A 13,189-nucleotide genomic window follows, 5' to 3' on the forward strand; every position below is an offset into this window, starting at 1 on the left:
ATTAAAGACTCGAGTGATTTCATTAAAATAACATTTCACAGAATCTACAAAGTTTGTTACAGATAAACGAAGTCTACGGAAGTAACGACTCTACAAAGGTCATCCCTACAGATTAGAGTACATGGGAATGGAAACGGAATCCGCAGGGATCTGTGTTGTGCAACGTCACTCGCCTGGAAACACGCGGGTTTCGCTTCCCCAGCAGCCCCTGGAATGCACCAACAAACCCTCATCACCTTCTTGTCTGTGGTTTGTTTGGGAAGGAAAAGTGGCACCAGACAGCTTTGACCAGGGAAGCAGGCAGCAGTTTTCCCATCCGGTCTGTTTCTGACCCCAAAAACGAGGAGGGGCTGCTGAGGACCCACCAACCCACCAGCTCTCCCAGCTGGAGACGCGGCGCTGGGAGAGGCCGCTCGCCCCTCTCTCTGCACAGCCCCCCGGGGACACAGAGAAGGGGTGAGCGAATGGCTTTGGCAAATTCATACGTGTTTTCCCTTTTTGATTTCACATTAATTACACAAGTCTTCCAGGCAAAGCTCAGACAGCTTCAGCTTACCAACTCCCCTCTCCAGAGCAGTGAGACAGCCCCTCACAGGGGTAACACGGACCTGAGCTCGCCACTCAGGAATAGAATATAAGAACAAACAGCCTTTCATTATTATTTTTTTTTGCCCTTTTTTTTTTTTGCCTTTTTTTTTTTCTTCTTTTTTTTCTTTCCTCAGAACAACACTGTGAATACATCCAAAGTGTAGGAGTGTATCGTTAAGTGCAAATGTTTTTGCTACACAAAGATAAATGGAAGGGGAAAGTTGATGGAAAACTGAAAGCAAAAGGGACAGCATCACTCCGAGGTGGCTGTTTCTGGTGCAACAGACTCCTGGAACACACACACATCTGAGACAGCTGCTTGGAAAGACTCTCCCATTTGCCATAAATCACTGTACAGTGGGAGCAGAAAGTAACTTCAGGGAAGTCGACGACATTTTCCATGTAGTATACAAAAAAAGTTACGTATAAATTAAAAAAAAAAAAAAAGCTGTATAAGGAACCGCAGAGCTTCAAGTACATTAAACCCTGAATTCAATGAGGCAGAGGTTTCCATGTTAAAGTGACAACTTCGTACCAGCGCTGGACACCCCCCTCCCACCCTCCTCCCCACCCCACCCACATAGTTCTGTAAAGTTTCAATATATACAGATTTTTATGCTCACTGATAATTACGCCTAAGAATTGTGTCTTTCCTGTTCTCTCCTGAAATTAAGATACAAGAAGCTTTTTAGAAGAAAGGCCAAAATTCAACATTCCAGCCCTATTACTCCATTTTAACCCATTCTCCCAGACCCTGGTGGTGACCAGAGCAGGTCATTTGCCCACACAATTGCCTTTAATGTTATCCTTCCTGAGCTGCAAACGCCTTCAACAGTCTATTGATAGGACAAGTCTACACTAACCATCTGAAAGCTACAAAAGCTAATGCTTGCACCATGTGTTTAAAAAATGGTAGTGAGCAGCCACCGCACCGTCTGGCCACGTCTGCACAGGCCTGTGCTGTGCTGAGGTGCGAAGGGCAGAGAAGAAGCTCCAGTAAACAACAAAATCCTGTTAACTTTGCAGAGCAGCTGGGACGCCGGGGCAGCAGGGCCTTCGCCAGAACGTGGTGCTACCCCCAAAAAACTGACAACAAAAGGAAAAGTGTGACGGTGCATTCCAGTTCAGGAACAAGGGACACTCTTCAACAGCAGATTTCAGTTCAGGGCTGAAATCACCAGCAGTTCTGTGGATTTCTTCCAGGAAATCAGCACGAAACGGCCCAACTACCCAATTTTACCTCATTTTACAGACTGCACAAATTTAATTCAGCAGCTGACTCCCCCTCTGCTGATGCCAGTTATGAAAAACAGCTGTTAAAATCTTTCTCCTTACAAAATAATTCCATTATTGTTCTGTTCAGCTTGCAAAAAAAGTGGGTAGAATGCACACTTCAACATTTTCTGTTTGGCATATAGAGCAAAGCCCCTACAGTTACCAAGATGCTCTGAATTAGATAACTCTCTTATCTCAGAATGTTACAGTTTTTCTGAAGGACTCACTTTCTCTCCAATGCATGAAATCCAGTTCAGACTTTTTGTTCACAGGTATGTACAAGTTATATACCAGTCTTCTACTTTCCCTTTTTTTAAGTCCAAGCCCTGCTGTTGGCTATTACTCTTCTTTTTTTTTTTTTTTTTTTTTTTTAGTGGACAAAAGGAGCACCTGTAAGAAGTTTGAAAACAAAGTTAACCAAGACATCAAGTGGCATGGCACAGGAGTAGCAGCAGGCCTCAATTCACAGCATTTTACAAGGTTTTTTTTTAAGCCTTCTGTGAACCTTCACGTGCTCCGTGACATTCAAGTCAGTTTGTCCCACGTGGTGACCAATGGTCCGTGGCTCCTCTCTGCTCCCAAGGGTGTCCTGGTGCCATCACACCACTTCCCTCTGGCCCACAAGTCACCACGGACACAGAATGAAGAGGAAAACAAAAAAAAAAGCACGTGGGTGCACTCAACCGGGAGCATTCCTGCAATATTCAGAATGCTCTGAGAGAAAATCATCTCAGCATCACCAAGCCTAATAAATAATATAAAGTAAACACATCGGGCCTCACAGACACTGTAGCAAGAGCCTTGTTTGGAATTTCTGAAAAGGTTAAACACCCCCAGTAAGAGCTTAAAAAGAGACATTTATCACACAAAATGTTAAGAAAAATAAAATCCTTTTTGTAAATTTTGTTTTGTAAAAAATACCAAAATAGAGCACTGCTTTCAAGCAAGAGTAGTGTTTCAGACATTCATTGCAGTACGGACCACAAGATGAAGTGCTTTGTAGGTCTGTACCACAAACTGACCCCCAAGATGTCTGCTCAGTTCTGCCACCCGGGACACCCCGAGTCTGTAGGGAAGGCATCTGCAGACCTGCAGAAGATGAACTGCCAGATCAGTTACGTGGCACAGAAGCTGCTTAAAGAGACTGTAGTGTATTCTGTAACTTTACAATTGCACACACAAAAAAGAAATTTCCCCCCTGCACATAAATTTGAGGATGAGAAGGACACCAGCCAGGGCAAGACAGGTTCTAAAATCCCACACCTAATTTTTCAGCCTACTGAGAAATCACCACGTTCCTGCAGTTTTCCAGAGAAAAGGTTCTTATTTCAAAGGCTTAACTTAGCCAGATGCAGCAACACTTGATATGAATTGCTTTCATTCAGGGTTATTTTCAACACCCATTAGCAAACATCTAGCATGAAGCTGGCTAAGACCAGTATGCAATCACAAGCACTCCAGCTACACTGGGGCAGGGGAGATGCAGGGTGCTGGGTCAGACTGGGGGTGAGGGCAGGAGGGTCACCAAAGCCTGACTTCAGCCTGGGGAAACCAGTCTCCTGATCCTCCTGACACAGGGGAAGGAGGGGGATAGGGTTTCAAAAGAAAAATCTGGAGCAGGAGCCTACCAAAGCCACTTCCAAAGCCTCACTGAGGGAGCCCGTGTCTCTGCTGATGAAGAGAGGAAATCCAAGAGAGAACTTCCTCAGGAAGCTGGAGCTGGCTGCTGGGAACACAGCCTGTTACCCAGACACAGAAAATACCCTGTTCACTGAAGAAGTGCTGAGATTCTTCTTAGCTCCATTAACAATGAAGATTAAAGTCAGAAGATCTCTCTCAGCAAAAAAAAAAATACTAACATTCAATCAAATCAGACATGCACATGGGTGGGATTCCTTAAACACTCAAACTTTCCTAGAAGCCAGTGGGAGCCTGAGAAGGCAGCACTGAAGAAACAAACTAATGGAACCACCGCAGGACACGTGCAGACTTGGGAGATGAACAAACACACATGGAATGATCCTCCATCTAAAGGAGCCACAGGCAGAGCTCCCATGGGCAGGTTAAGCCTGAGGTTCTGAGTGTGCTGCAGAACGTGACTGAGGCTGGGAGATCCCCCAGACTAGGAAGGTTTTCCAAATTAGGTGGGAGAAAGAAAGGACCGTTGAGCAATTAAGCTCCTTCTGAATTTCCACCTATCTGCAAACACCAATTATATCTCTTGAGCAAGGAACCATGATTTCTCCCCTCCTTAAACCATGCTAGGTCTCATGCTACAAGCACTTCTGAGGAATCATACACCTGATTTCTCATAGGAAAAGCTTTACAATAATATTCCTAAGTTACCATGATCTACAACCTTCCTTCTCAAAATGCCTTTGACAAGAAGTGCTGGAATGGAGGCATTTCAGTTTCACCTGGTCTGAAACCCACATCTGTTTTTATGGCATCTCAATGTTACACAGAGTGGGGAGGCTTTATTCTTTTCATAAATTAGAAATGAAACTTAATGTTGGCTTTGCTATTTTGTATTAAAAGACAAGTTGACTGATCAAAACCAGATCTTCAAAACCCTTTAAAAATTAAATAAATAAATATGTTGCTATGCTTCGCTTTCTACACTCAAAAGAACGTATTTTAAACAGAATATTCTTTTCACTATCAAAAGGGCTACGTTTTTCTTTGAAGGCCAAGACGTTTCTGGTTCCCAACATTAAGAGCTGCTGTAGCACATTCAAGGGTAAAAGAAAGACCAAACAATAAAAACAAAACCCAAACACCACTGCCTGCTTCTGCTTGCTAGGATTAAATGGTCCCGTTCCCAGCTCACACACGGCGGCTCCGATGACAAAGACTGAATGTGTCACAGCAGCCTCTTCAAGTTCATCACCTGTGTGCTCCTCTTCTCCCCCTCCCTTGTTTGTTTTTAACCAAAATTCACTCCTTTGCTTCTTCTCCAGGATTCTGTGGTTCCAATTTGCACTTTATCTTGCTCCAGTACTCAGGTGCCACAGGAGATTTGGGGTCATGTGCAGAGCAGCAGAGACGGCCATCCAGCGCCGACGCCACCAGGGCTCCCTTCTCGTGATCTTTGCAGAAGGAATGTGGGCAAAACTCACAGAATGAAACTGCAGGATTGCTACAGATGTCACACTGATGCCACGGGCATTCCCACTTTCCTGAGGATGGGAGGGGAAGAAAGAGGAGAGACACAGGAAGCTGAAATCAGCACATCTTAGGGGCAGCACTGGCCTTTAACTCCTACTCTGTGCTGTAACTGCTCAGATGAATGCAAAGAAAGTTCAGGAGAAGCAGCTCTTACTGCAGTTGCTGCTTCTCATGCTGCTGACTGGAAACAATTCTTAGTCGTTCTGCAATGTTTAGGCCTCACTTGGCTCAAAACGTGGCTGCAAGCATAACCAGAGCTTAAAATAGTCAGATCAACCTCCTCTGGCACTGAGACACCAGATGGAGGGTTTGTTTTGTGCATGTCTCTGATTTGTGACCATCTCATATTGATCTGGACGCAGTACTGGCTCAGACAGGTATTTGCAAATGAAGTTTCACTTCCACTGCTCTGTACTTTAATGTAGAAGACTGAATGCAGTGGTTTTGAAAAACAAGAAATGGCTCAGAGAAGAACAAGTTACATATGAATACGTTTTGAGCACAAAACCCCCCCAGCTCCCCAAACCATTCAGACACGTGTGTACGACCATGTGCTGAACTCTGAGTGCAAAGGTATGAACAGAGCAAAAAAGAAAACCCAAAAGCTTCTTGCTGCTGTGTCCAAGCCTCTCTGAACCCCTTTTTGGCTGAGATACTGCTGAGGAACAGCAAACACTCTCCTGCTCAGGGCCAGACCCATGTCCCACAGCAAGACCAGCACCAGCGTGGGACTGCAGAACTCCCAGGAAGTTGTAACCAGCCTGCAGGGCCAGGCTAAAAAAACCCTGAACTTAAGAAAAAAAAACAAACAAAGCCAAACAAAAGCCCTAACTCAAGTTGCTAGCATTGCTTTCTCCAACAAATAAGCTATTTTGGAACATGACAGATTTGACTGCACTCACAGCAGCCTTTTGGTTCATTGAAACAGACTAATCTGGACTTCCAAATATTTTCACTAAAGTCTTTGGAATTGGGACAATTAAAGACATAAGGACTTTTAAAAAAAATCCTACATTTGGATTAAGATGGAGCCCAAGCTACAAAAATATATGCCTTAATATGGAGAAAGTCAAATGGAAAGTGCTTGTCATCAGGATACAGCAGAGAATTTAAACACATTTACTGATTAATTGAGCCCTATACACCACACCACCTATGTCAGTGGTTTGAACAGTCATTTGATTTGCACTTGGTGACCTCGGGACATCAAGGTGATGCTTACATTTCAATTAAAATAAGTGGAGGAAATTTGATTCAAGAAAGAGATGCAACAAGAACAGCACTAAAGGTTTACATAAAGTGTCACATGCCTCTCTGTTCATTAGTTCTCATTAGGAATGGTGCAACCTGATGCATTTCTAAAAAATGAGTGCTTTTGCAAAAGCAAATAAGCTGCAATTACTGTAAATGAGCAATGCTCTTGAGCTCCAACACTGCCTGGCTGCAGGATGGAGGTGAACAGGAATCCACACAACTGCTCTTACCGAAAGGTGGTTGAGTCAGGTTAAGGCATAGGAGGTGGTAAGCTTTGGGACAGTCCTTTTTATCACACATGACTAGTTCTCCCCCATCTCCACACTGGAAACAATTGTCTTCATGCATCTGCTTCTGCTCTGTTTTTATTTTCCTTTTCTTCTGCTTTAACTTTGCATTCTTCACCTTCTCCTCGTTTGCTGTTGCAAATGCTGTCTAGCAATGACAAAGATCACAGCACACAGTCACTTCATAAACCCCCCACATTAAAATTTATCAACTTCAGGTTATCATTTGCATCAGCTGTATGCTTTAATTAAATCCACTCAAAAAAGTTTGGAAGCTGTAAGAGCCAGAAGCAGCCAGCCACGTGTGTCTGAATTAACACAACTTGGTGAATTCACCCCAGACACAACAGCACTTCAGAGCAGAACTGCAAAACCTTTAGAGACTTTCAAGGGTGGAAAATATTACACAGAACAAAGTGAAAAGTTAATAAATCAGAAACCTCTCTTTCCCCTGCTCTCACTACATCTTCAGATTTGGGAAGAGAAGCTTCAGTTTTCACCCATGTACCTTTGGACGTACTCCCAGGAAACCGCTGCAGTTTTCTGCTCCACAGTGACACTCAGTCCTGCCATTGCCCAGGCAATCCAAGTTGTAATTAAATGTTAACTCCATTCCTAAAATTTAAAGAAAAACAATTCACCCACACAGACACTGAGGAAAGACAGGCTGGTGACAATGACATTTCATTAGCATTTATCTCTTCATAGCCTTTGAGATCTAGCAGCAGTGTTTCAAAAGGGCAAGCCTGCAATAGTGCATTGATGTGATAAACTTTGAAAGGAGGAAATTCTGCCCAGAACAGACCCAAAGAGCAGCTAAATTATCATATGGACCCAGTTAAAATGACAGATCAGGTAAAACACTTAACACTGAAAGATAATAACCAAGCAAATATTGGTCAAAGCATCAAGGCTACAGGAGGTGTTTACATGACTCAGAACTAGCCCTGTACAGCAGCAACCCCTGCAGGCAGCTTTAAAACTATTTCTAACTATAAGATCACTGGCAAAACTGGAACTCAAATATTTGTCTTGACTCCAACGAATGACAAAGTTCCTATAAACATCACTGGTATTAAGTAGCTTCAGAGAAAAAAAAAAAGTATACATGCAAAATAGTGCCATCTTCTTACCTGCAGGAATATCACAAAGAGCAAACAGTCCAACTCTAATGTCACCATTCACTGTCCATTTCTGTGTTTCACAGTTTGGATTGCAACTATGGTTCATAAAACGAGAATAATTCCCCTTCGGGCCAGCGTCTATGATCCGGTCCTGCGAACAAGCAGACACACCTGGTGCTGACCAACAGACTGAGGTCTCCTGCTGACAAGTGACTGCTAATGGCTGAGGCAGCAAAACACCTGCTATTTTAAATGAGTTAAAAGTGCTAAGTTTTGCCTGCAGAGTTAAGTTTGTGAAAAAGAGTTAAGTTTGTGAAAAAGAGTTAAGTTTGTGAAAAAGTCTCTGAATGTTTGTGCTGGCAGAGGTGAAATGGGCAGAGTGCACAGCCCCAGGTACAGGCTGCCTCATCTGTTCCCCCCTTCCATTCAAGAGAAACACAGTAGCACCCTAACATCAACCACGCAGTGCTGCTCCTGCCAGCCTTTTGCCCCTAGTTTCAAGCATAAACAGTTGACATTGAAGCAGACGTAATATTTACCTTTGTTACAGTTAACATATAAAAATTGGTCACACTGTTTTCATGTGCACGTTTGATCCGCAGCCTGCACTCTTCCTCGTCGATCAACTCGCCAACATATTCATTCACAAATTCACCCTGAGAAGTGAAAAAAAAAAAAAACACACCACAAAAATAAGAACTCCAGGCTCGCTGCTGCTGACGGTGAGACCGGAGGCAGCGCAGAACAAGCCCTTTCCTATGGAAACGTACTTCTCTGCAAGGATCCCACCTTTTTGATGCTCCTTTTCGTCCTGAGCCCCCAGCCCCGCCGCTCGGTTTTGATGATCTCTGCGTCAGGGTAGAGCCTCTTGGTGAAGCACTGGTTCTGGCAGCGCTCGCCGGCCGGGCACACCTGGGGGTGGCACTCGTACTGCAGCATGCGGTTCAGGCACTGCGACTCCAGCCCGCAGGGGTTCTCATCAGAGGGCTTGCAGTTACAGCGGGGGATCTCCGACAGGTCGGCCACCTGGATCTGAACCTTCCCTATCACCTTGTTGGACTGTGGGATGAAGCGGGGAGGGAATCAGATGGTGCACAAAGAAGACAGTTGGCGGCTCTACTGGAGGGCAACCACCGCCAGAATATAACAAGTGTGTCATCACTTCTCCTCTAGACCCACTGTTCCTTGTCCTGTCACTGGGCACTGTGGAAAAGAGTGGCCCCATCCTCCTGACACCCCCTGTAGATATTGATCAGCACAATGAGACCCTCCTCTCCCCTCTTCCCCAGGCTGAACAGCCCCAGCTCTCCCAGCCTCTGTCACAAGCAGCAGCCCCGGCCACCAGCAGCAGACACACACGTGTGCTTCCACTGATGGCAGCTGTCACTCTGCTGCCAGCTTACCTGGGGACACAGACCCTCCAGACAGACCAACAGCAAGAGATTTAAGCAAGCAACATTACAACTCCTGACTGCAGCCAGTACAGCACCAGCCTCTCCTCAGTAAAATCACTGGTCCAGGAACTCAAAGCACACGATGTTTATCAAGTACATCACTGGGATTTTTTTTTCCATCTAAAACTAAAACCACTAAAGGAACAACACCAAGTCCTGTGTGTCCAAAATCACTGGCAAGAGCCAGACCCTGCAGTAGGATGTTGCTGACACTGAGCTCAGTGCTAACCAGGTTCAGCAAGTGGCAACAGCCAGCATGTGTCTACCACACAGGAGACTAGCTTGCAGTCAGCAAAACTCTTGGATGAAAGGTTCTTCAACCATTAACTGTCCTTCACAAATCCTCTGCTAAAAGATTGTTTTATGGTGCTATGAGACAGAACAAAAGACTCTTGAAAAGAACAGGAAAATTATTTATCTGAATTTCTTTATGCTTGAATTGTTGCAAATACTGGTTTAAATACCTAACTTACTCAAGCACAGAATAAAAACAGAAAAAGAGACCAACTCACTTTAATGTGTTTATAAGGTGGAGGTTTTCTTGAATTCCTTTCAATTTCTAATGCCTCTTTGCTTTCCCTTTGTGCTTTCAGCTCCTGGAAGCGCTTTGCTGCTTCTTCAAGTGCTGTGCAAGGGAGGTCAAAGTAGAAAGCAATTAGCACCAGCTGCTGTTAATCAAATACATACAACTATGTATTTAAATTATTTATTTAAAAAGGTAGGAACAGAACTCTATAAACAAAAACACAAGCTAAAAATGAGTTACTGAATATATCATGGAGGTATCAGCAGGTACCAAGATGCTGAGCAATGATCCCATGCAGCAGAGCCCCAAGTTCCATCTTAACATTTCCCAGTTTGTGGAAGAACCAATCTTGCCCAGAACAGTACACAATGAGTAGGCACTTAAACAAATATATTTTATCTGCAGTCAAGGGATCTACATAATGCTTGCAATTTTATGTGAACACAGAACACTAGTCACATAATATTCCCATGCAGGTTAAGTGGTGATGGAGACACAAACATGTGGAATTTTTGTCATAAGCCACTATAAACTTTGTTTGATTTTACCTTTCTTGAAGGTCTTGTTAATACTAGTTTGCCCCTCAGCAAAGCTTTTATCTCCTTCAACATAAGGGAAAACTCTGCCCTGGTGTACCCAATAGTAGTCATGTGAACCAAAGAAAAATACTGGGAAGTCCCCGATATCATGTTTGAGGCCCTGTATGTTGAGAGGCACAGACCTGGGATTGCAGATCTCTGCTGGCCACCACCTGGGAAGTAGAAGAAAAAAAAAAAAGAGAAGACTAAGTTCCCTGGAGCACAGAATTAGCTTCTGAGTTTGCCCAGCTGGCCTGGGAAATAAAAGCCAGCTTTGCTTTCTTACAGAAATCACCTCCTTCCTGATGCACTCAAGGCTCCCTCTGACAATACCATGTGAAACACAAGGGAAGTGACTCCTTATTTTGGAAAAGTCTTTTAAGAACACATGCCAAAGCGTAGGAGTGGATTTCTAAGATCACCTAGAAGGGCTTGTGTTCCTGCAGGTGACTAACAGCAAACACAAGCTGGGACATCTTGGTGCTAAATGACAACCCCTGGTTTTCCAGATCGCTGTCACTACAGAGTCAATGTAAGCACAAATATCCCTCCCTGGAAAAGCCAGGAAAACTTAATTTCAAGGGTGACATCAATGTCTGACATAAAGCAGATGAATTACTGTATTTCTACTTGTTGTTTAGGGAGACTGAGCTGCTTTGAGTTATCTTCGTGTAATTCTACAGTACATAATAAAGACCCAAAGCCTTAAAAAACAAGAGCAGTGAACTTGCCTGTAATTCCCAAGCTTGACCCAAACAATCTGCTTGTAACGAAGCTTCTTGCCAGCTTTACAGTCATTGCAATTCCAGCATCCTTCAGGCATTTCTATGTTGAGACACTCAGGGTGAAAGGAAGCTGGGCAGGATTCACAGCACAACAGTTTGCCACCTTTAAACAAAGAAACCCTGCTTGGTTTATAGAAGTAAGGATCTGCTTCCCCTGTGCATAGCAACCGAGCTTCATTTTACATCATCCACCCTGCATTCTTGTTTGCCCCACAGAGAAAAAAGGCAAAAGAAAGGGATCAAGTCAAACTTCACAATGTTGGTTAAAAAAGATTGTGCACTGCAACCACCTAGTGTGCAAGTTGTGACTCCTAACTGCACCAAAGGTATACAAAAAGCAGCTGAGTGGTTTTCAAACATGAGGTAGGTTGGCAGGAGAAGCAACATTCCCCACAGAAGCACTGCATCTGAAAGCAGTGCCCCAGGCTTCCCTCCTTTGTGATGGCCAAAGTTTTGCTTTATTTAATTGGTGATGGCTAAAGCAATGACAAATAAGTAAATTTTTAAGACCAACTTTTTCAATCAACATTGTTATGACTGAATCCCCCAGTACCCAGTTAGTGAGCATCAAAAACCCTGCAGCCTATAGGTTGATCAATGCTTTTCTGCACCAAGAACATTATAAAGTAATTGTAATGATAAGCATGTTTATTCCACAAAAACAAAAGTTGACCAGTATGAGCACAGTGCATAATGCAGAATGAGACTCCACACAAATTGTCCCCATCCCAAAAGTTCCTTTTGCACATGAAGGAAACCTCTGTGCAGTGGCTGACATGACTTGCTGAAGGTTGCACTTGGACAGAAGTTGTTTTGGCTGGCTTCTATTTTGGCAGATGTATGACGTGTGGAGAGCCACAGCACATCTGAGCCACCCTCAGCACACAAAGCAGCTCTTACAATCAGACTTTATACATTACACATTGTAATATTTTATATATGTAAGTATATAAAATATATGCACACATTTTTATGGATCTATATTTTTTTAATTAACAAATTTTTGTGTTCCAGATAGAAAATCTGGTAGAGACTTGAGTTTTAAAAAGCAATTTTCAAGCACAATACCAAAAGAAGGGTGAAGAGTAACTTTCAAACATTTACCAGAAAATCTTGTCCACCTATAGACTTTCAAAATATCACTGCATTAATTGTTGCATGTCACAATTAGCATTCCTTAAACAAACCAGGTGCATGACCAATACTGTATTTCCTCTGCTAAAAATAGCAAAATCCAACCACATGTTTTTTTTTACAGAAGTCCCCAAGCCCCTAATAATATTTTAACTTTTCAAATCTTTTTTTGTTGCAAATGTTATTTCAGAGGAAATACAGACCCAGTGTAGATTACTGAAACATTATCCAACATGGTAAAATGTCAAGAGATGCAAAAATCAAATGAAATCAAACGCAAAAATTCCAGTGCTAAGCAAGAAAAAAATAAACCAAGACTTTGCTCTCAGGATGCATTAGTGAGATATTGCTCAAGCTAAGCAGAGGGCTCAAAATAATTTTTGTTCTCAGGAATTACAGTAACTACTGAAAGCCATCAGTCTAGCAACATTCAAAACAACCTAACTTTGGAAGGGTTAATGGGGCACCATTTCTGAACGCTCTTGGGAAATCAAATTTCTGCAGGGAATAAAATATTAGATCTGAGTATTTCACAGAGACAAGAGGTATTGAGCTGCACAGCACCCCCTGCACTGCCTGGCCCGGAGGGGCCTCTCCTGCTGCTCCCAGCCCTGCTCCAGAGACCAGTGCCCTCCCAGTTTTCCAGGTGGGACACAAGGACTAATGGACACAGACACAAAACCTTGCTGCCTTCCCCCTTTCGATGGATACAGGACCCACCTGCCTTCAACCTGAAAAACCCTCTCTTCTCTCAGGCTCTGCATAAGCTGCCTAGAAGATCTGAAACAGAACATCTCCCCTCTTCTTCCATACATAAAACCAATTTAAGAAGCTGTTTCACACCACCCAGGTAGGTACTGAACTGCAAGAATGTCAAGCTCTACCTGCCACCTCTTCACGTTTGGGTGTCAATAGCTTCCCAGAAGCTAGAATAGCCTAGGCCAGGTACAAAGTGATTGGAAGAAGAATTTAGTGACAGCAATTATTTTAAGCCCTTTTGTAATAAACCGCCAACA

At 43.4% G+C, this 13,189-nt stretch overlaps 1 protein-coding gene across 7 annotated transcripts in view; it reads right to left on the reverse strand.

Annotated features, from left to right (window-relative positions):
• Positions 1–2,646: 2,646 nt before the first annotated feature.
• The window catches only part of NSD3 (nuclear receptor binding SET domain protein 3), a 42,745-nt gene continuing 32,202 nt past the window's right edge, over positions 2,647–13,189 (reverse strand). For 5 of the 7 annotated variants that reach the window (XM_051640660.1, XM_051640662.1, XM_051640661.1 and 2 more), the window contains 9 exons: positions 10,986–11,142; positions 10,225–10,427; positions 9,663–9,775; positions 8,486–8,755; positions 8,236–8,352; positions 7,706–7,847; positions 7,081–7,187; positions 6,516–6,720; positions 2,647–5,042 (listed from right to left, as the gene is read on the reverse strand). In XM_051640660.1, the coding sequence (XP_051496620.1) occupies positions 4,801–5,042; positions 6,516–6,720; positions 7,081–7,187; positions 7,706–7,847; positions 8,236–8,352; positions 8,486–8,755; positions 9,663–9,775; positions 10,225–10,427; positions 10,986–11,142 (1,556 nt within the window). In that variant the 3' untranslated portion in view covers positions 2,647–4,800. The other 2 variants (XM_051640663.1, XM_051640664.1) reach the window with 2 other exon arrangements.

The sequence above is a fragment of the Apus apus genome, chromosome 26, assembly GCF_020740795.1.
Source record: "Apus apus isolate bApuApu2 chromosome 26, bApuApu2.pri.cur, whole genome shotgun sequence".
NCBI lineage: Eukaryota > Metazoa > Chordata > Aves > Apodiformes > Apodidae > Apus > Apus apus.